Source organism: Rattus norvegicus, chromosome 9 (assembly GCF_021556685.1).
Source record: "Rattus norvegicus strain SHRSP/BbbUtx chromosome 9, alternate assembly SHRSP_T2T, whole genome shotgun sequence".
Lineage (NCBI taxonomy): Eukaryota > Metazoa > Chordata > Mammalia > Rodentia > Muridae > Rattus > Rattus norvegicus.
The window spans coordinates 24202559-24226910 of NC_141542.1; the positions used below are offsets into that span (position 1 = coordinate 24202559).

A 24352-nucleotide genomic window follows, 5' to 3' on the forward strand; every position below is an offset into this window, starting at 1 on the left:
TCTTTGAGGAAGTCCTAGTTAGGACACTGGATCTATATAGTTTCGGGAATTAACCAGTTCACTGAGCACATTTTTTGTTTGTTTGGTTTCTGTTTTTCTTTTGAGATCTTACTGTGGGAGCAGAGGAAGCCCTGAGGAAGTGCAGCCGTAAGTGGATGTGTGCTATAAACCTGATATGACTATGCCATGGACCCAAAGCCATTTATCCATGGGGAAAAGGCAAAGGCCCCCATGCCCCTTGAGGCTCAGAGACATGACAAAGCCTTCTCAGTATGGCATTGATAGTGTGTGCAGAAAAAGTCTACTCTACCTTTCTCCCTGGCCCCATCTGTATATTTACAGCCTGAAGACTGCTCCCTGCAGAGACTGCTTCTACTGAGATTAGCTAAATCTGCCCCTTGTCAGTTATATATGTGTAGTCCTCCCCTCCTTGTTTATCTGCATGTAATCCCCACCTCCTTGCTTCCCTGTGCAGAAACCCTGCTTCCTGGCCAGCTCTATATAATAAACATGATGAGCTTCTGGGATGCTGCATTTTCTCCAGCTCAGGGACCCAGCCTTCCCCATGTATGTATGTCCAATGTCATTCTTCATTTCCTCCTCACCCAAGGTCAGGCCCAAGTCCCTGGAGCCACACAAAGGACTTGGCAATCTCAGTCTGCTCCACTTTGAAGGAAGTGCTTTCTACACTGAAATCTAAAGCACACAGTGGGTTCAGCTCCCTCTCAAGTGTCTTTGGTGAGGGTTGGGGTGGGTGTGAGACCAGTTGCATTAGGACTATTGCAGAAGAGTAAAGGATTCACAGTTTGCTTTTGGTGAAGGTGAGCTCCCCCAGAGGCTATCATTGCCAACGTTTTCCCAAGTCACTTCTAGGAGGTCAACTGACTCCTAGGTGAGTCTTTGGTTACACTGCTTCAGTTTTCTGTGGCTACACTGTCCAAATGGCACCCACTGGTCTCACATGGCTATTTGAGATGAACAAAACTTAGAACTAAAATCTGCCTCTTTAGTCACAGCAGGCAAACCAGGAGGCAAACAGCCAGCCAGAATCCATAGCCAGAAACACAGCAGATATAGAATATTTCTATCATCTAGAAATTTCTCCTGGACAGCAGTAGTCTAGGTTCTTGGTGTCTGGTTTTTCCTTCAGGGAGAATTACTTGCCATACTAATATCCAACGGTTTATTTTTAAAGCAACTTTACCAAAATATGACTTACTCACCCCCAAATTATCCAGTTTAAGTCTACAATGTAATGGTTCCCCATAAATCTACCTGAGTTCGTCGCTAGTAAAATGTTATGCAATAGTATTGACCACTGCATAATTATACTGCATTACTTTTGAATTCTTCAAAATTCAGGCCTTTTATTGATAGTTGTAAAAAAAATACATTATCCTAGAGTTGAGAAAATATTACACAGTATTTCATCTGGGCTTTATATTTCATTGAGTCTTTAATATTTTTGCCTCTTTTGCTAGTATCGTTAGATTCTTTATAAGAGTTTTACTTTGTGGAGTTTTTTGGTTTTTTTTTTTTTTGGTTTTTTTTTTTTTTTTTTTTTTTTTTTTTTTTTTTGCCAATCTGGTCAGTATTTGATGCCATTTCAATGTTCTCAGGATTTTGAGGAAAATAATACCACAATGATAAAGTGATATTCATTTTCTTGAGCCATTTACATATGTATATACACACATATAGGAAGTTATGTATACATATTTCTATGCTATACTGTTTAGAATACAATTCTATTATACGTCAACATATACAGTTTTTCTCAATATGATTTCTGTGAATGTTATCAGTCATGGGGAAATATTAAGAGCCTGAATAAACATGGACAATATTTGCAGAATGCACATAAAAGTGAAGATGGTATATAAGCAAAAATGTGAAGTATATCACTTACAGTTTTCATATCGAATGCACTTTAAAATTTTAATAGATTAAAAAATTTAAATCATCTTTACCCAATTTCATGTTTTTTTTTCACAATGTGTCTCCTGGATGATTTGAATTATAATTATATATGCTGCTAAAGCTCCTTTTAAGAACAGTAACCTAATGCCTTAAATGTGTTTCTGATATTTCTATTCACTTGATCACTGTTCAATAATTGTACCAAGTTGATAGCTGTAATTTTTTATCATTTTAAGAATGTAAATTTCATGTGTGTGTATATACACTTTTGATCCTAACTCTCTGGAGGCATAGGCAGGTGGATCTCTTTTTGAGGTCAACTTGGTCTACATAGGAAAACCGTATCTTAAAAAATCAATCAATAGGGGGTTGGGATTTAGCTCAGTGGTAGAGCGCTTGCCTAGGAAGCGCAAAGCCCTGGGTTCAGTCCCCAGCTCTGAAAAAAAGAACCAAAAAAAAAATCAATCAATAAATAAGCAAATAAATAAAAAGAATTTAAAACACTTGAAATTAATATGAACATAATCACATCTTTAATAACAATTGATTTTTTATTGCAGATAATTCATATAATCCATTTACAAAATGTTATATAGTGTCATATGGGAACTCAATTTCATCATAAAATAAACCTGCTTTTCTCTTTTCATTGGTTGCTGTTAGTTAACATTTTCATACACATATATAATTTATTCTGATTATTCTCTCCCCCACATCGTCTCATCCCTTCCCCTATGACTTAAACTTATACAGTCTTCTTAATTTAGGCTTTCCAAATTTAGGATTTCTCTTTTATTTATTATAAATGTATATTCCTTTACTTTTCCATCTACATTTTATTATATCTTAATAAGAAACCCATTCTGTCATTCGCATTATCTCAGTGTTTGGTAGGAGACATTCACATTCTTCAGTAGCTTGTCATCAGTGCAAGAAATGACCTCGAGGTCTCTCTCTCTCTCTCTCTCTCTCTCTCTCTCTCTCTCTCTCTCTCTCTCTTTCTGTCTCCGTCTCTCTCTGCCTCTGGCTCTCTGTCTCTTTCTTCCTCTCTGTCTCTCTCTGTCTCTCTGTCTCTCTGTCTCTCTCTCCATCCCCTCCCAAATTGTTCTGTTTTCTAATACAAGGTCTCACACTTTAGTCTAGCCTTGAACTCAAGGCAATCCACCTACCTCAGCCATGTGAGTGTTGGGATTCCAGGCATACACCATCTTGCCCAGTGAATTTTGTGACTCTCGTACATCCCTTTACCATTTCTGAATTATTTTTAATATTGCTGTGACCCTTTTCTAGCTTCTAGATGTAGATACATTAACTGATTAGAAGGCTTTATTTTTAAAGATTTATTTATTTATGTACATGAGCACTCTGTTTGCCAGTGTGCCTGAATGTCAGAAGAGAGCTTCAGACAGAAGAGGGCATTGGATCCCACTACAGATAGTTGTAGGTCACCATGTGGTTGCTGGGAATTGTACTTGGGAGCAATGGAGAAGCAGCGCTCTTAACCACCAAGCCATCTCTCCAGCCTGATAAAAAAGATTTTAAATTTCATTCTTTTTGTGTTTGTTTACAATCTTTCTTCTTGAGAACACTGTGATGGAATGTCCAAATGGTGATTGGTGGCGGTTGGTAGAAGGAGCCATAGGTGTGATGCTGCCATATGTGTGAGGGGCTGGCAACAAGGTGCAGAGCCAAGACCATGGCCCTGTGCCCTGAGGCTCGCCTGCTGGACCTGGGCTCTGAAGCCCCATCAGGATGCCTTCAGGTGAGGAAAGGTGGTGGTGGCTTGCGCCCTGCTGAGCCAGCCTAGGAGAGTGGCAACCACAATCACAATGTCCAAGCCGGGAGCCTGGGGCAGCGAGAAGCTCCGGAGGCAATGGCCTCGGGTAGGTCACAGTGGTCCCGGGGCCCGCAGAAGCCGCCCTGGGCCACCGCAGAGCCCTGAGGCGGGACTGACGGGCCTGGGCGGAGCCCGGAGCTCCACACCACACGCCTCCCCGTGTCCTGCCTCCCGGTGTTGCCTGCACCGCGGAGTGGGCACACGTGTCCTTCCCACCCCGCCGCTCGACCGCGCCCGAGCCCGGCCTCAGGGCACGCGGAGCTCGTGGGTGAGCGCGGGGCCTGAGGGGACGGGGCGCTAGCGTTATATTTGGCGCCCGCAGCAGCGCGTGTGCCTGGACGAATTTTCCTTCCGCAGGTGCCGGCAGCCGGGGCACCTCCGCCCAAGCTGACTCCTCTCTCTCCCTCTCCGACCCCGGCAGGGCCCAGAGGTGATTCTGACTGCACGATGTCCTCCTTGCTGGAGGCGAGCTCTTCGCAGGCGCCACAACGCGAACAAAAAGAGAAAAGAAAAAAAGAAAAGAAAAAGCAGAAGAAGCGGCCAGGGAAGGGGGCGGTAACGGCGTTGGGGGTCACCTCGGCCACGGGAGGGCGCGCTATGACAGCGGCGGGGTTTCCAAAGGAGACTGAAGCCTTGCAGTGTCCAGGGAAGAAGCCCAGGCAAGCCCTGCCGGGGACCTCGAGGCGTGGTGCTCTCGCGGACCCCTAGCCCGACCTCCAGTCTGGTCCCCAGGGACAGCAAGCAGCAAGCAGGGCCGGCTGCACCACCAGAGCAGCAGACACAAGGTAGGTAGGAGACCCGCGTCCCTCCTTAGGCTCGTTCTGCCCCCCCCCCCGTCCCCCCCTCCCCGATCCCCCTGTCCTGGGAAAGCTGTGGCAGAAGGAGGCAATGCAAAGTGAGCCCATTGGGTAGGGGAAGGGAGGGTTCAGGGATGTATGGAGAGCTGAAGCAGGAATTGGAAAGCCCATGGCATTGGGAAAGAATGGAGAGGTCATCTGGAGTGTGCATGAGAGCTGTGCTCTGACATCCCCAGAGCAACTTGGGGCTGTCTCACCTCTCCAGTTGATGTGGAATTAAATGGCCTGTACCTGCCAGGGCAGGACAGGCTTTTCAGAGGCAGCTTATCCTGGTGGCACACTCCCTGTAATGTTTTGTAGAACTAGAGTTTCATAAAGGTTACTCATTGTCAGAGCCCGAATGTGCAGAACTAGAGTTTCATAAAGGTTGCTCATTGTCAGAGTCCGGATGTGCAGGGTCGGACGTGCCTGAGGGAGAGCCAGAGACAGGACTTGCCAAACCAGCTATCAGCCCCAAGGACATTGACCATCCGTAGCCACCCCCTCCCCTTCCTTCACCCCCCTGAGTGAGATGAGCCACCCTACCTGCCTGCCGAGCTGCTAGATAACACATACTCCTTGCTGATGTCATTTCGAGCCGAAAGTAACCGTGCACCTTTTGAATTGACCAATCATGTGTAACCGCGCGAATGCCCCTATATAAACCCCCGAGTTTGGAAGCTCGGGGTCGATTCCTCTGTCTCCTGTGTGAGATACGTGTCGACCCGGGATCCCGCTAAGAACCGAGATCTCGTTAACAAAAGCTACCTCTTGCTGTTACATCAAGAATGGCTACTCGTGATTTCTGGGGGCACCCCACCCCGCGATTGGAGCGAGAGAGGCGGCTCCCCGTTTAGGGGTACGCTCTTTCAGTTTCAATTGTATGTTAAAGGATGGGGATCGTGGGAAAATATTTTCTAAAAACCTCAGGCAATGAATGTATTATTTAATAGATTTCTTCTGATCTACTTTGTAATTGGTTGCCCCTTGCAAGAGATTGTATTTGGAGGATGTAAAATACCCTCCTTCAATTACTCGGAGAAAGGGAACATAAACAGAGATTTCCTCTTTTTTAGCCTCCAAAGCTCTGAGAGATTACAGTTCTCCATGATTTAATTCTTTCCTGCCTGCTATGAGCAGACCTCCAGATCAGCAAGTTCCTTTGGAATGGTTTTGCTTGTTTTTGTTTATTGTCCATGGTGCTGATTAGAAAGCCATGAATTGTTTTGTGAATTTTAAATTTCAAGAGGTGACACCCAGAGTTTATGGTGGTTTCCTTCACACATTGCAGTGTAGTTGCAGCATAAAAAAATATTTCTTGTGACAAGAACAGGAAAAAGAAAGTTGATGAGCTAAGAAAAGTAGAGCCTTGAGCCAGATCAACCATTTGGCTTCCTCAAATACGGAGCGAGCATGGAATGTGGCTTTTTCAGAATCGAGGGGGTTTTTAGGATTGGGCAGTGAATGCTGTCTGGGGCTAACCCGTCCCTTTTGTGGCTGACAACCCTTAGCAGAAGGTCAGAATGTGCCAACAGCACAGAGTGGGCACTGGTGGTGTTTGAACTCAGAAGTGCTCAGGAACTGTGAAAGTTTCTCTGTTATCACCCTGGAGCCATCTAGTGAAATAGACCAAGTGATGCTGTGTAAGAGGCCATTGTGAGGGCTAGAGAGATGGTTCAGTGGGTAAGAGCACCAAGTGTTCTTCCAGAGGTCCTGAGTTCAAATGCCAGCAACCACATGGTGGCTCACAACCATCTGTAAGGAGTACTGATGCCCTCTTCTGGTGTGTCTGAAGACAGCTGCATTGTCTCACATATAAATAAATAAATCTTACAAAATATTGCCATCTACTGCAGTTTCTATGTGGACAGGGCACAGTTTAAGGGCTTTAAGATCAAATACATTGCCTGTCTTTAAAGATCAAGTGTATCACCTAACTTTTAAACCAAGAAATGTAGTGTCTTTTTTGCTGCTTCTGTACCTTTTAATGATGTATCTTTTCTCCTATAACATCATTTGTTTCCATGATAGTTCTTTTCAAGTGTATATAATCATTGATCCTATTTGCAGAGCTATTCAATATTTCTGTTTTCATTGGTTAAATATCTGTGGTGAATTTGCATTGTGATATCAGTAAAATGCTATGTGAAAATTTTAGAGAATATACCGGTTTGGGTAATTTTAATAACCTTTCCCCTCAAGTGGTGGCCTGTTTACACATTAAAAAGACTGGAATATATTACCATCCATAGCAGGATTGATAGGGAAGCACAATGGACAGCAACAGTGTTGTTCCCTTTGACAGTTTTGAGAGCCAAGAATGAAGTGTGAGTTGCCTATTTGTGTCTTACAAAATCAAGGCTTAGTGTCATTACTGTAGGAGCCCATGGAAAAAAATGATGAGTTTTTCAGAAATCATCAGTTAAAGAAATGGTGGTATTGCTTATATTTAACTCTGAGTTTCAAAATTATGTTTCATTTTTCTTTATTCCTTAATGAAGCTTTTTATTAAGTATTTTATTCACCATTACACCCTTAGATGCACAGTGCTAGGATCGTAGTAGGTGCTCAATAAATCACTGACCATCGGGGAGGAGGAATGATAAGAAAGTATGTATTTTCTGTAATTTCTGTTAGTTTCAGGAACAGGGGGTTTTAGGCTTACCAGTTATAGAAACAGAGAGAGCACTACCAAATTCCTTCTCTGAAGCCACAATTACTCTTATACCTAAACCACACAAAGATAGAGTAATTCAGACCTATTTGATTTATGAATATTGATGCAAAAATGCTCAATAAAATTCTTGCAAACTGAATCCAAGAACACATCCAAACAATCATCCATAATGATCAAGTAGGGTTCATGAAAGGATGCATGGATGGTTTAATATACAGGAATCCATCAACGAAATTCACCATATAAACAAACTCAAAGGAAAAAAAAACACATGATCACTTCATTAGATGCTGAGAAATCATTTGACAAAATTCAATACCCTTTCATTAATAAAGTCCTGGAAATATCAGGAATTCAAGGCCCATATCTAAATATAGGAAAATGCAAAATACATCCAACCAGTAGCTAACATCAAACTAAACTGAGAAAATTGAAGGAATCCCACTAAAATCAGGGACTAGACAAGGCTGCCCACTCTTTCCCTACTTTTTCAATATGGTACTTAAGGTCCTAGCCATAGCAATCAAACAATGAAAGTAGGTCAAAGGGAAAAAATTAGAAGGGATGAAGTCAAAACACTAATATTTGAAGATGATATGATAGTCTACTTAAGCAACAACAAAATTCAACCAGAGAACTACTTAACCTGATCAACAACTTCAGCAAACTGGCCGAGTATAAAATTAACTCAAACAATTCAGTAGCCTTCCTCTACTCAAAGGGTAAACAGGCTGAGAAAGAAATTAAGGAAATGACACCCTTCACAACAGTCCCAAATAATATAAAATAACTTGCTGTTACTTGAACCAAGCAAGTAAAAAATCTGTATGACAAAAACTTCAAATCTCCTAAGAAACTGAAGAAGATCTCAGAAGATGGAAAGATCGCCCATGCTCATAGATTGGCAGGATGAATATGGTAAAAAATGGCCATTTTGCAAAAAGCAATCTACAGGTTCAATGCCATCACCAACAATATTCCTACTCAATTCTTTATAAAGGTAGAAAGTTTAATTTGCCATCATTTGGTATAACATAAAGCCCAGGATAGCAAAAACTATACTCAACAATAAAAGAACTTCTGGGGGAATCACCATCTCTGACCTCAAGCAGTATTACAAAGCAATAATTTGTATGGTATTGGCATACAGACAGGCAGCTCATGTGGAAGATAATTGAAGACACAGAAAAGAACCCACACACCTATGGTCATTTGATCTTTGACAAAGGAGTTAAAACATCCAATGGAAGAAAGATAGCAGTTTTAACAAATAGATCAACTGGAGGTCAACAGGTAGAAGCATGCAAGTTGACCCATTCTTATTACCCTGTACAAAGCTTAAGTCCAAGTGGATCAAGGGCCTCCACATCAAACCAGATACAATAAAATTAATAGAAAAAAAAAGTAGGGAAGAGTCTCGAAGACATGAGCACTAAGGAAAATGTCCTAAACAAAATACCAATGGCCTATGCTTTAAGATCAAGAATCGACAAATCGGGGAACCTCATAAAACTGAAAAGCTTCTGTAAGGCAAAGGACAGTGTCATTAGGACAAAAAGGCAACCAACACATTGGGAAAGAATCTTTACCAATCCTGCATCTGATGGAGGGCTAATATCCAAAGTATACACAAAACACAAGAAGTTAGAGAACAGAGAGTCAAACAACCCTGTTAATAAATGGGGTACGGAGCTAAAGAAAACATTCTCAGCTGAGGAATATCGAATAGCTGAAAAGCACCTAAAGAAATGCTCAAAGGACCAGTAAATATCTTCAACAAAATCATAGAAGAAAAAAAAAAAAAGAAATGCTCAACATCCTTAGTCATCAGGGAAATGCAAATCAAAACAACCCTAAGAATCCACCTCACACCAGTCAGGATGTCTAAGATCAAAAACTCAGGTGACAACAGAGGCTGGGGAGGACGTGGAGAAAGAGAAACACTCGTCCATTGTTGCTGGGATTGCAAACTGGTACAAGAACTCTGGAAATCAGTCTGAACGTTCCTCAGAAAACTGGATATTGCAATACCTGAGCACACAGCTATACCTGTCCTGGGCATATACCCAAAAGATACTCCAACATACAACAACACATATGATCCACTATGTTCATAGCAGCCTTATTCATAATAGCCAGAAGCTGGAATGAACCCAGATGCCCTTCAACAGAGGAATGGATTTGAAAAATGTGGTACATCTACACAATGGAGTACCACTCAGCTATCAAAAACCATGACTACGTTCAATTCATAGGCAAATGGAAAGAACTAGAAAATATCATCCACAGTGAGGCAATCCAATCACAGAAAAACACACTTGGTATGCTGTTGGGAGCGATGGCCTTGAAGCCTTCCATTATTGATGTTATTATTATGGTTAGCATTAAGTATGACTGGGTTCATGGAAAATCCCCAGCCAGCTGCAGAAGACTAATACAAATGTGGTGGTCAAGATGAATAATTATATGATAACGTGTGACGTTAAGATACCCAATGTCATGACCTGTAACGTTTCTGAAAAACCAACATCCTGCTGACTAATAGATATGACAAACCTGTGACCTCTCTGACAACCTGTCAACATCAGCCGATTCCCTGACCACATGAATATTGTGTCCTTGGCGTGGGTAAATGTTTCTTGCTTCTCTCCTCTCTCTGTGACCCTTTTTATGGTACAAATTCAGCCTTGGGGAAAAATAAAATTGTCGCCTTGATCAGAGTCTTGTCTTGGAGTCCTTCTTCACATTTCTTGTCCCTCATTCTCTTCCAGATTCTCAGCACCCCTCGTTGACAGTATGCACTCTTTGATAAGTGAATATTGAACAAAACCTCAAATTACCCAAGATGCAATCTACAGATCTCAGGAAACTCAAGAAGAAGGATGACCAAAGTGCAGATGCTCCCACTCCTTCTTAAAATGGGGAACAAAAATATCCATAGGAGGGGATATGGAGGCCAAATCTAAAGCAGAGACCAAAGGAACAGCCATTCAGAGTCTGCCCCACATGTGGCCCATATGTATACAGCCACCAAAACTAGGTAAGATTGATGAAGCTAAAAAATGCTTACTGAAAGGGACAGGATATACATCTCCCCTGAGAGACACATCCAGGGCATGTCAAATAAAGAGGTCAGTGCTAGCAGTAAACTACTGAACCGAGAACAGGACGCCCTTTATGGGAATTAGAGGAAGGATTCAAAGAGCTGAAGGGCTTGCAACCCCATATGAACAGCAATGCCAACCAAATAAACCACTAGCAAAAGACTATACATGGACTGATCCAGGGGTCCAACTGCATATGTAGGAGAGAATAGCCTTGTTGGGGCACCTGTGGAAGTGGAAGCCCTTGTTCTTAACAAGGTGGGACCCTCAGTGCAGGGGATTGTCCGGGAAGGGGTTTCTAAGTGGCATGGATTGGGGGACCATACATATGGGAGAGGGCACCGCAGGGGGGCTTATGGACCAAAAGCTGGGAAAGGGAATAACGTTTGAATAAAACATATATATCTATTAAAAAAACTGAAATTTAAAAAATGATAGTAATACCAAAAAATAATCAAAAAATGTGAATAAGAAAGAAATTTTAGGTTTTGGAAAAAGATGAATGCCAGGTATTTGAAAAACTGTATGACCATGGTAAACACTTTAATATACTTGAGAAATTTTTTACATGTTAATGAACTGCATCTTTTTTTTAAATAGTGAATGGAAATACAGTCCCTTCCTGGCTGTGAGGCTGGGGATCCAGATGTAGTGGAATTCATTATTTGTTGAGTCCTGAACCTTTGAGTCTGCTTCTAACACAGCTTATGGCAAGGAAACTAGGCCAAGGTGATATCTAAGCCATTGACCAAACCATCTGGACTAACAATCACAGGTGAAATTCCACCTTTTACATGGGAGGAGAGGAATAAAAGATACCTTTAAGGATTTAAAAAAGATGAAATGTAACCAAAAAAATCAGATGAAAAGTTTAAAATAAAAATAACTTAGGAAATACAAAATACTGGGGTGCCACTCCACAATCATGATGTGTTTCTTCTGTGATAGCTTACAGGTTAATTTACTTCTCTATAACTGTTGTCTTATTTCAAGGTACATAATGGCATCATCTGTGGAGTGATGGTGAGAACAAAAGCTTTGCCTAACTTGAATAATCGATCCCTCCTGAGCATGTGCTTAACATTCTAAGCACAGGGAAATTTCCTGAGGGGATTAAAAAACAAAATCCAAACATAAAACAGGAACAACAACGATGTAAAAACATTCTGAACTCTGGGTATGAAGGCATGTTGCAACTTTAATCAGCTTTGTAGGTATTTCTAATAAACACACAAGAAACAAAAATCCTATCACAGTCCTAGCAGTTGCATCCAACAAAGAGAGAGCTGTGAGGTAGTGTGTGATGCTTCTTTCCCCAGATACTCCTGGGCCTCAGGCCTGCACCCAGTGAGCTGGACCAAGAGCAGCCAGGTTGAAATTCCTGCTGCCATGGCAGGATTCTGCAGGAAAATTTCCCTTTGACAACAAGGAACCTGTGTGGAGGAGACCTCTTGGTGAGTCCTCAAGGACTCTGCATTTCCTATTCTACAGGGAGAAGCCCTGCCAGGTCTTTGGCAAGGCCAGCCAGTTGTATGGGGAAGTCTCTGGTCCTGTGGCAAAGGGCGAGGAATGGCAGAAAGAATGGCAGCTCCACTGAGCGCAAAGGCTACCCCTTCTAGGCCTATGACCTCCTAATTAATTTATCTTTTCACCCGATGCCCTATTCACATTTTCTTACTATCATACAACTGTGATCTTGATGAGCAGATAGGCTCTTGTTTTCTTAATCAGTTCTTTGTTGTCACAGACCTTTTTAACTTACTCCAGCCCCTGAAACTTATTCATACCTTCTGTATGCAGTAGGACCCTTGGTGGGACTGTCATCTCAAAAATAGAAGCTTCGGTAATCCAAAAGATTGGACTCCAGTTTACCTCAGGCCAGGAAAGAAGTCAGCCATCATTAGTAAAAGAGCAACGGAAAAATTACATAGGAAAAACAAGTGGCTTAATCAGAAGAAAAGATCCTCAACTTCTAAGGCCCGCACATCTGCACCCCTCTCTTCTGAGCTTTATATAGTGATGTTGTATAACTCCAGATGGTAGTAAAAGGCAGAGATCTTCCCAGAAAGGTCAGACATGATTTTCACTCTTACATCTCTGAGATGGGGTGGCATTATAGTACACATTCATGTTGAATTATTATAACACCTATGATAAGAAGACAGAATCCATATATCACAATGCCAAATAGACGCCCCCTGAACGTATGGACCCATTAAAATTGAGGTTCAACCTGAACTCAGGCCATTCCACTCCCGTCCCATCCTCCTGATTCTTATGTTTGCTACAAGTAAAAGATCATGGTGTAGTCCCCAATATTCTCATGCCTAGACTTGTCTATTCACGAAGAATGATATTGGAGAAGTGATGGCTATATAGTTACAATGTAGTAACACAAGGTTCTGGTTGACATTTGCTCACTGATGTCCAATTTAATTGTCTTGTTATATTTGAGAAAGGGTGGAGGTCCTACATAATATATAAAACAGACAGAAATTTATTATTTTCTATATGCCCTGTAGTTGATTCCTATATTCCCAAGTAAAAGGAGTTTTTATTGCAAAAAAATAGGATTATAGACCATTGATTTTGTGAAATACATGGATATGTAAATGGAAACAATGTCGGCTTTCTAGGACTGCACAGTAAGCAAATATTTCCAGGTTTTAAACACTCAGAGGTATAGAAGAAATATATTGCCCTCCAGAAAAAGGGAAAAGCTTAGGAATCGAAAGACATGTCAATGCATTGTCTCGAGTAGTAGATTTACTTTTAAGAAAAATCTCCCTCCTCCTTGGTCCCTAGAGATTTGGGTGCTAAGAAAAATCTGTTCTCCAATTCAGGGTTGTAAGCAACCCTCCCCAGCAAAAGCATTGTTCACTTCTAATGAAGCAGAGAGACATATGTAGCTTTGAAATAGAGGTTGCCAAATAGTATTCCCAGTGACACATGAGAGACTGGAGGAAAGGGTCCCCACAGAAATTCATCAGTTTGGGGAGAGCTGGATAGTAGGTAGACCATAGAACTTTCCAGTGACATCATCAGTAAGCACTTCACTGGACACTCTATTGTATCTAAGAGATCCCTAGAATCTTCTGTGATGTCACCAGTGTTGTGGTGACACCAACTGCCTTTGGGATATTACTTCAGTTCCCTTTGGGTTCACAAGCAGGCATGTTTCGCCAGCTGCTCAGGCTATTTCGGAAGGAAAGTGTTGAGCAAGGAGAGACCGCACCAGGTCAGAGGGAAGCTGACCCACTCTCTAGTGAAACAGGAAGGAGGAAATCATTCTTGGGAAGGCTTGGTGAGTCGTGGGCAGAGTTGGGGAACATCCTCAAGGAGGTAGGTTTGAGATGTGCCTTCTAAGACTAGGCCTTACAAGCAGGAGCCTTGGGATTTTTCAAAGGCAAACCAAGAGTCAGGAGTTCCTGATCTTTAATTTGAGAGAAAGCCATAAAGTTGTAAGACTTCAGTGTCTTTTTTTGAAGCTTTTTAACTATGAGTGTCAATGATTGGCAGGAGGAGGCACTGTGAGATTAACAATGTGACCATCCATGGTTGGGAGTTGAAGCACTTCATCCTCTAGATTACTGTAGGTTACATAAGTGTCTGATGGCGAGAACAAGGAAGGATGCACCCCTAGTCATGAATTGAGTTCTCAGACACTTTGGGCTGGACCACACTTGGTTAGAGCTTGATGGTGCTAAGCATTATGAAGTCATTATGAACTCCAGGATTATCTGCTCCACATCTGATATGAGATAACAATGTCGCAGATGTTTATGTCTCAGTCAGATTATAACTTTCAGTGCCGGGGGTTGTGTAATAGTGAGTGTGGCATGTGTATGGCATTAGAGGTTGGGAAGAGGGACATAGCTTAAGAATCAACCTTTAAGAAAGCTTTTCTGCTCTTTCAGGGATTCACCCAGTCTCTACCATTTCCCCTTCCTCCACCTCCTTTTCGGATTCAGAATGATCTATTCTGCCCATGGGCCATCAAATATGCAAATTCACTTGGGTTTATCTGTCTACAGGTTTTGGTAGGAAGGCATCATCCCAAAATGTCATCAGTCAGCAAGAGGAGTGTCTAAAGGAACTGGAGGAACTCAAATTTGAAATCCAGAAGTGTCAATTCGAGAGGGATGAACTTTATCAAATCCTGGATCTTTATATCTATGATGAGTGGGACCACAGGTAGTCATTATGCCCAGTAACCTGTTCACTGTCTTGAGCTCTCTCTCTCTGCTACCTCAAGATTTACTCATAGCACGAGAGAGTTTCACCTCTCATCCTGGATTTTAAGGAGATTTGGCAGGCATTTGCTTGTGAGATAAGCTAGGTGCTGTGTGTTTAGGGTCAACCTCTTTTGTACTTGACCCTGAGCCTCTTGGATTAGCATTGGTTCTGTCAACAGCTAGAAGGACCTGGTCACACTTGCTGCAACTGTGTGTGTGAATGAAATGCCTGCACGTCATCATTCTTTCCTCTGAATTTGTTCATTATACACTGATTCTATGGCACCTCCATGCATGTAGTTGGCATTCTAAATGTGTTTGGACATGGGTTGCTATGTATGTATGTGGAAGTATATGTGGTGTTTACTCAGGATCAGGACGTCTGGGACCTTTGATGGGGTCTGAGGATTTGTTTGATCAACATTTTGCAGGTCATGATAGTGATGAGTACGTGGAGGCCCACACTGATCAAAAGAGCACTTTGCTCCTTCTGTATACCTTGGTGGCACCCAGGACTCTCCTGAGGGGAGGAGGTGCTATAAATCCTCCTCCCTTTCAAACTTAGATATGCCCTCTGAGAATTCATGTAACGACAGAAACCAAGGATTGAGTATACCTGCTTTCAAAACAAGAGAAATGTCATCACAGCTTTCTCTTGGGCCCAAAGCTGTGGCACAGACTGGAGGAATCTTCTTCCTGAACTAGTCAATTCCATCATGCTCACCTGGCCAGCTCTTGAAGGTCAGGTCCCTCCAACTGGTACTGTGACTCTGTTGTCCTGTGCCCAGGATAATAAACTTAACCAGTACAAATACTTTGAAGGAGCAAGTATGTGATACATACTGAGTTTAAGTAATAGAGAGAACAGTCTGATTTTACCTAATTTGTTTCACCTGCTTTGATCTTTAGTTTTTTATTTTTTTAACTATCCAGGGATTGTTTATTGTGACCTAGAAATGGTCACTGTGGTCTTGACCGTTGTTATTCCCAAACAGGCAGCTCTCAGGCTCTGCCCCCTCCTATATAGTGAGTCTTTGCAGAACCATATCTCTCAGGATTCCAAGGAGTCCTTATTACAAAACAAGTGTTTGCTTATTTACATAGAAATATTTTCTGTGGATTGAGTCTCACTGTTGGGTTTTGGTCTGGTTTTTGACTTTGCCATTTTCTTCCCTTCCACCATTTCTTGAATTTGAAATTTTTTATTATATATTTTTATTTACGTTTCACCTAATTCTGAAATCGTGAGTTCAAAACATTATTTGTTCATTTGGCCTAACCCAGGCTGCATGTCGAATTGCCAGTCCTTCAATCCGAACATGAGATGAGAATGATGGCTATGCAAATGATGACCAACTCAATAAGTGATGCCATGGAGAGGTACAAGGAGCTCATACAAGTGAACAGTTCCTACCGGTGAGTCGCTGACAGAGATGAGAACCCAGCACTAGGCTGGGAGTGCTTCTGTCCTGTATGACTTTGAACAAAAGTCAGGGCTCTGTTTCTGTAGTGTCTGACTCTTAACAAGAAGGCTGCCTCCTGGCAAGGGTCTTAGATTTGTAGCTCTTAGACTCAGATGTCCTACATGTGAAGGGTGTAGAAAACCCTCTAATTGTTATTTTCCCCATTTAATATCCTCTAGATAGAAAAGGTTTGCACCATGATGGGAATATCAATCAACTCTAAATCTTTAGGACTCTGACAGGAGATTTAAAGGTCTGTGATCCATTAGAAACACATGGAAAGATTGTATAGCTATTGGGTCTTCAACTACCCCTCAGAGGGGCTTTCCCCACAACGTGAAGATGGTTTCACCATACCATGGACATATGAGCTCCCTTATGGACCATTTCTTCTTCCTTGATTTATATAAACCGTCTTAGTGTCAGGATTTTCAGAAGTACTTTGATTCATGTGGAATGTGGATTCTGGATTTGACCTCCTCTAATTGGTGCTAACTTGTATAGTGTGGCTCTATTCTGGGGATTTCTGAGGATGAGGACCCTTGAAGGGATGATTGGACTTGCAGGAGTGACAGGCAAATAGAAGCTGGCTGGGTTTACCATTTTTTGTTTGTGGTTCAGCATCAGGCAATCCCAGCTCCTGCGTGAACAAGCTCAATTGAAGAACGATATACAGATTTTGCTGAATGAGAAGAGAGAACTGCTGGTGGAGCAGACTGAACTGCCAGCATCCTCTGTGGATACAAAGAGGCTCTGTGAAGAGGCCGGAATGAACATCTGTGACCCCAGAGCCAAGCAACAGCAGGTAGGGTTAGGTCTCAGGGTCAGGTTGTCCTCAGGTCTTACCATAACCATAGACAAACCAATGTAACTGTCTATTGACTGATCCATGTCCTGTCCTAGGTCTCATCCAAGTGTTCATTTATGTGATGGTTTACAAGGCTTTCTGTGGAGATAGCCCCTTTTCAACAAACTGCATGTTTGGAAATCAAATGCTCCTGCTCTTCGAGAATCTGCACTTCATTAAGGGAGATAGGTTGATCACACAGCACAGCACTACATGCCATTATGTATGGAGGGTGCTATGTGGGAGCCCCTCTTTAGACCAGAACAGGGCTTTGAGGCATGAAGCAAAAGCCTGGAACTCATTTGCTTTACAGGGATCGTGTGAGACTCAGGAAGTAAGTAGTTTTCAAGGAGGAGAGCCTGGTGGAAATGCCAAAGAAATGGTTCTCATTGTCATTTGTGGTGGCTTTTGTTATTCCTCCCCTCTTCCCCTCTATAAGAAGATGGTGACTTCATGCTCCATAGATCATGGGTTACTACAGAGCCTGAGGAGCAGCATGTCAGTCCTGTCTTATTTGAGTGCTCCTGGAGAGTTCATATCTGGGCCTTACAATCTGAAGCTGGTTAGAAGAGCAAGGATGTGGAAAAGGTTTCTCAAAGGCTGAGGGTTGCCATGAGAGACTTGAGGCTTCAAGAACAAAGTTATCAGTATATACCCCCAATTCTCGAGAAAGGTGCATTGCTGTGCTGACCTGCATCTTAGGGAGCATGCGGGGAGGCCAGTTCATGACATGCAGTTTTGTCCAGTCATTATCTAACTTAGTCCTTTAAGCCTAGGTCTCTCAACAAACCTGAAGCTTCCTGCTTTGTGCCGGCCAGCAGTCTTTGCATCATTCGTCCAGTTCCAAATGGAGCCCCCTCTCTTGTTTGTCTCAACACATTCTTTTTTTTTTTTTTTCATTTTCTTTTTTTTTTTTTTTTATTAACTTGAGTATTTCTTATATACATTTCGAGTGTTATTCCCTTTCCCGGTTTCCGGGCAAACATCCCCCTCCCCCCTCCCCTTCCTTATGGGTGTTCCCCTCCCAACCCTCCCCCCATTGCCGCCCTCCCCCCATAGACTAGTTCACTGGGGGTTCAGTCTTAGCAGGACCCAGGGCTTCCCCTTCCACTGGTGCTCTTACTAGGATATTCATTGCTACCTATGGGGTCAGAGTCCAGGGTCAGTCCATGTATAGTCTTTAGGTAGTGGCTTAGTCCCTGGAAGCTCTGGTTGCTTGGCATTGTTGTACTTTTGGGGTCTCGAGCCCCTTCAAGCTCTTCCAGTTCTTTCTCTGATTCCTTCAATAGGGGACCTATTCTCAGTTCAGTGGTTTGCTGCTGGCATTCGCCTCTATATTTGCTGTATTCTGGCTGTGTCTCTCAGGAGCGATCTACATCCCGCTCCTGTCTGTCTGCACTTCTTTGCTTCATCCATCTTGTCTAATTGTGTGGCTGTATATGTATGGGCCAAATGTGGGGCAGGCTCTGAATGGGTGTTCCTTCAGTCTCTGTTTTAATCTTTGCCTCTCCCTTCCCTGCCAAGGGTATTCTTTTTCCTCATTTAAAGAAGGAGTGAAGCATTCACATTTTGATCATCCGTCTTGAGTTTCGTTTGTTCTAGGGATCTAGGGTAATTCAAGCATTTGGGCTAATAGCCACTTATCAATGAGTGCATACCATGTATGTCTTTCTGTGATTGGGTTAGCTCACTCAGGATGATATTTTCCAGTTCCAACCATTTGCCTACGAATTTCATAAACTCGTTGTTTTTGATAGCTGAGTAATATTCCATTGTGTAGATGTACCACATTTTCTGTATCCATTCCTCTGTTGAAGGGCATCTGGGTTCTTTCCATTTTCTGGCTATTATAAATAAGGCTGCGATGAACATAGTGGAGCACGTGTCTCTTTTATATGTTGAGGCATCTTTTGGGTATATGCCCAAGAGAGGTATAGCTGGATCCTCAGGCAGTTCAATGTCCAATTTTCTGAGGAACCTCCACACTGATTTCCAGAATGGTTTTACCAGTCTGCAATCCCACCAACAATGGAGGAGTGTTCCTCTTTCTCCACATCCTCGCCAGCATCTGCTGTCACCTGAGTTTTTGATCTTAGCCAATCGCACTGGTGTGAGGTGAAATCTCAGGGTTGTTTTGATTTGCATTTCCCTTATGACTAAAGATGTCTCAACACATTCTTAAACCATTCACCTATTTTAAAAATAAGGATTAGATTTCTTCACTTTACCTGAACAGAGTTATCCCCCGCGGAAGATTCTGGATTGTCTTATTGGCTTCAGCATGATCTTGCATGGAATCCTAGAGTGCAACCCTCTGCTGACATTGCTTTGCTGACTATATCATGGGCACTGCATTCTTTCAGGATAGATTCCCTCTCAATATTGTACACAGTGCTGCATTTCAGAAAATTCACTGTATGTTATTTATTTAGCCTTTTTCTGACTGACATTGAGGTTGTTTTAATATCACTGGAACTCTAATGTGATCAAATGTTCCTGGGAACTGACCATGAGTCACTGTCTTCTCTGATGCTTCCAAAGTCTTCTATGAAGGAAACAGGGTAGCTTTAGTGAGGGGCCTATGATGAGTCAGCATAGAGCTCGATGGAGTCTTTTCCTAGAAATCTCTCTCTTGGGGATTTGATGTTGTGTTGTTTAGGCTATCTGTGCAGAACATGTAACTTACTTGTCGGACCAGCAAGTATCTGCATAGAAAGGTTTCCTGAAGTGGAAATGAGTACAGGCCAGGGCAGCACAGCCTGCTTGAGTCTAAGAGACTTGTACACAGCATTGTTCCCACTAATTCCTCACTCAACAGGAAATGTGCTGCATAAGAGCAAAGTTTTCATTTGTGCATGCGAGTGTGTATCTGTATGTCTGTGTTTGTGTGTGTGTTTGTGTGTGTGTGTGTGTGTGTGTGTGTGGTGTGTGTGTGGGTATATGTGTGTGTGTGTGGTGTGTGTGTGGGTATATGTGTGTGTGTGTGTGGGTATGTGTGTGTGTGTGTGTGTTTGCAGTAGTGAAAGTGTGTTTCCCTCTATTTCCAAGTTTCATGAGAAAAGTACTCTAAGCGTTCACTTTACATCCATGAAACATGAAATAGAGCTGCCCAGTCATTTGGCATCTCCATCTAGCTCTGTACAGCAAAAGGACACTTAAATTACTAATTTATTCTGTTTCCAAAAATTTCAGAACACAATTATCTTGTGAAGTCTGGGGAAGGAGTGGAAATATGTTCAAGTGAGTCGTGTTTCACAGGGGTAACAAATGGTACAGGCCTAGAGCTTGCAGGTCCCTTTTTGTTATGGTGTAGAAGCAGGACAATAAAATTTTTTAGAAATGCAACCCCGAAAAAGAGGACACAAAAACACCTGTAAAGTTAGATTTTCAAGTGATTAGGGGCAAAACTACTGATCTGCATTGAAATCCTTTGGAGCACATCAAAGGAATGGAGTACTGGGAGGTAAGGGCAAGGCTTCTCTAGAAAAATCCATGAGTTTATTCTGCTTCTCTGTTCTTTGTGAATTGTGAAAGCCCACTGGAAGGTTGTGTCACTCACTGTGTCTTCTCCAAGGTTGCATTCCACATTGCCTGCTACCATTTCTTTCGAGCTACCTTGGCACACTACAACTTCCCCTGGGAGTTTGGCTTAGATTTTATTCATTGAGAATTTGAGTTGCTTGGAATTGTATCGTCATCCAGAAAAAGTCCCATAGCTATGCTGTGGTGCAAGAACAGGGCAGTTTCAGGAACCCCTTTAGGTGCACAGATAATCCAAAGCGTTCCCCTATGTTATCTGTGTAGCATTCTGCAAGTGCTGTCGATCAACATCATTGTCTCTTCAGTTAATTTCAGCCTCAATGGGTCAGGAGAAATGATGAGCTTCAAATGGGTCTGACAGTGTAAGAACAGGTAGCCCTATGAGAAGCCATGTTCAGAAAGTGGAACAGAAGTTTTAGTTAACCCAGTGATTCCACAACAAGGAGTAGGTATTGCCATTGCAACTAGGGAGCATCAATGTTGTAGTGGTCCCAGAGTAACCTTGAAGGAGAATCTATCCAGACGTCCATCAGCCAAGGAGTAAAAGTGTACCATACGATGGAGCCCTTCCATAGATTCTGATTCAGTGTGAGGTAATCCATGCAAGCTTTTACTTACTTATTCAAATTATCTCTGGAACAATCACATTACGGGGAGAAAATTTGTTGATTTGGATCCTGGTTATGGAGATTTCCTATGATTCTAGCTTTGGGCATGAAGTCACTCAGGCTATGGTAAAGACAGCTCCGATTAGAAGAAGTTGCACACTTTGGGGAAAGTCTGAAAGAGTGAACAAGAACAAGAGTCTAGTCCACCACCAATATATGATCCTTTGCTGAGCAACAAGACAGCTCTACACAGCCTTTGGGACTTGCTAAGCCAGATTGTTAATGGAGAAAGAACCCTGAGTCTATGACGGTTTATGGGAGGACAGCACATCACTGACTGAGCTGTCTATAGGCTCTGGCCACTATGTACATATCCCACTCAACATTTGTTTTTATGCCTCCAGCGAATCCTGGGGAATCTTTACATTAAGCATTAATGTTCAGGTAGGAACACAGGCTGGAAGAAGCCATTTGAATATCCTTCCCTATATAAATACCCTTTTTGGGTGAATGACCACCCACATAGATTTCAGCCTCAGGCAGTTAAAGAGATACTCAGAATATAGTTCTGGTACAGTTCATGTGAATTTTGCCCATGAAACAATATATATGATCCTCTGGATTTCTTGCTATGTTCTACTCCTTTCTTCCTGTGATCTCTCCGGAAAGATCTGAGGACATTTTCTCTTCTGTCCTCTCACAAACTGCCTTGCACTGGCCATAGACTTACAGGGGTGCTGTTCTGTTTCTACATCACAATCACCTTTAATGTCCATGTGTACGCTGGGAAGATTTGCATGGAGCACATTCTCAGTGATTTCAAGATCTGTGCGGTGAGCATGGATTTGATGTGAGATGGCTTCTCTGTGTATTTGCAGATACAGTGGTTACAAATGGAAACTAGACGGGTTCCTTCAGTGCTAACATAATCAGAAAATTTACCTCAATTCTGGGCATGTTCTCCAGAAGGAATCCACATTGTATTCTAGGTTGCTCATACCCCTCTTGAACTCAGATTCAGACCCAGCTACAATGTTATTATTCAATGTCATATACCTGGACCAGTGGGGGAAAATGCTCATTTTTCTCTTAATCCCAGCACAGTGCATAGTCCACAGTTCAAATTCTAGCAGTGTTAAAAGCTGAGATATAAATCCAAGCGTAGGTACTCTATGTCACTTGGGGATGCAGGGACTGACCTCAGCTGACGGGTCATGCTGGATTGTCCAACTGAATAGAGCTGATGTAAGAGGGAGAGCTGAATTGACAACCACTCAATAAATCTTTATTCCCTTGCTCTGCTAGGTCTGAAATTCTCCAGCAGAAACTCGAACATGACACGGACCAGGACAAGATCTCCCTTGGAGAGAAGAGCTACAGGAGGAGAACTAAGTGTGCACAGCAAATACACCACTATTGCGTCTCATCTGTAGTGTCCATAGCAATTGTGGACTGCATTTTCCTCCTTTAGTTTAACTTCTTTGGATTGAATAGGCCGTACTTTCACCTCAGCCTCTCCAACAAGTGTGCACTTTTTGAGGGACTCAGAGAAGTGCTGATGCACATCAATCAAGAGCTGCTGGTCATCCAGAAAGACTGTGCACGTTTAAATTTGTACTTGTCCTGATGGGTCATCCAGAAGAGTTTCATGGAGATCAGTTCACAATATTGGAAAGTCTTTGTGACAAAGTCTGTAATATCATTTATACTCAGTATTGGTAGGCTTTTTCCTTAATACCCCCACTCCAACAAAACAGACCTACTTCCACTCCTCTTGAAAAGATTATTATCATCACTAACTGCTTGTCTACTATGTCTCCAAGGCAAGCCACAGGCTATAAGTCTATTCTGCAAAAGGAGCAGCAAAAGAATGCTTAGCGCAATTCTTCTATTTAAAGTTTGGTTAATTTTTAATTGTTTTGGTTATTTGGTTTTCCTTCTATTCATTTGAAGACTTATTATTTATCTGTTGTTGTTTTGTTCATTTGCTTTTCTATTTTGATAAGGATATAGACTGTATATATTGACTACCTGCATCTGGTTAATATCAAGTAAATTGGATGTATTCTGGTCAATAAAGGAGTAATCTCAAACTCTTCACTCTTAAGAACCTTCTTTATTGATCAACTACTTTAGTGTCAACATCTGAAGTCCCACAGCTATCAGGGAGGGATGGATCTCTGCTTTCTCATGGGGACTGGGCATCAAATCACTTCCCAGTCAGACTGAGATTCACAGGCATTTATACAGTCACTGTGCACTGTGTTTCCAACTCTGAATTTCAACTTCATCATGCATACATTACCCACTGTGTATGCTTGCTGTCAAATATATAGTTACCTCTAAATTATACTCTGTCGATGACAGTTTTGACCAAATTAATAGGATAAACATTGATTTTTCTGTAACACCTCCCAGGACATATAAACATGGTATAAGGGAGTTTAAAGCCATCGGGAATCCTGCACCCAAATCCCGGGGCAGAAAATGCTGAACACCCAGGAATGCAGATAATCCTGAGACCACAGGAAAGAAAGCCACTTCTGACCAGCTCTGCCCACATCTCTGGCCCAATATTAATCTGCATGATGCCTCTGGAAACAGGAATAGAGGAGCAGTCAGTGGCAGGAACCTGCTTGGTTCAGCCTGGGCCCAGAACCTACCTGGGCCCTGAGCATGTTTGAAGAAAACCATAGGCATACAATTCTCTGTTTCCTGACTGTGGCTTATTTTGATTCGAAGCTCAAAATACCATTTTGTTGTTGTTGATTTTTAGTTGGATATTTTTCATTTCGAATTCAAATGTTATTCCTTCCTTGTTTTCCAGAAATAAGTCTGAATACCATCGCCCTCCACCTCTGCTATAAAAGTATTCCCTTCACCAGCCATCCACTTTCCCAGCCTAGGCAGGACCAAGGGCTGCTCATTCTATTTGTGCCCAAAAAGACCATCCTCTGATACACATGCAGATGAGGCCATGGCACAGTCCCTGTATAGTGATTGGTACTGGTTTAGTCTCTGGGAACTCTGCTTGGCAGCCATGGTTGTTCTTATGGGGTTGCAAGTCCCTTCAGCTCTTTCAATCTTTCTGTAATTCCTCCAACTGAGGTCCAGTTCTCAGTTCAATGGTTTGCTGCTAGCATTTGCCACTGTATTTGACATGATCTGGCTGTGAATCTCAGGAGACATCTATATCCAGTTCCTATCAGCCTGCACTTCTTAGCTTCATCCACCTTATCTAGTTTGAAGGCTGTATATGTATAGGCCACATGTGGGGTAGACTCT

At 42.3% G+C, this 24352-nt stretch overlaps 1 protein-coding gene across 7 annotated transcripts in view; it reads left to right on the plus strand.

Annotated features, from left to right (window-relative positions):
• LOC148003557 (disks large homolog 5-like) overlaps positions 1-23160 on the plus strand; it is a 100215-nt gene extending 77055 nt beyond the window's left edge. For 4 of the 7 annotated variants that reach the window (XM_087568822.1, XM_087568817.1, XM_087568821.1 and 1 more), the window contains 4 exons: positions 14409-14568; positions 15894-16025; positions 16694-16877; positions 22373-23160. In XM_087568822.1, the coding sequence (XP_087424948.1) occupies positions 15934-16025; positions 16694-16877; positions 22373-22378 (282 nt within the window). In that variant the 5' untranslated portion in view covers positions 14409-14568; positions 15894-15933 and the 3' untranslated portion in view covers positions 22379-23160. Of the gene's footprint in view, positions 1-4104; positions 4543-10041; positions 10311-14408; positions 14569-15893; positions 16026-16693; positions 16995-22372 lie in introns of those variants that run through there. The other 3 variants (XM_087568819.1, XM_087568823.1, XM_087568820.1) reach the window with 3 other exon arrangements.
• Positions 23161-24352: the final 1192 nt, after the last annotated feature.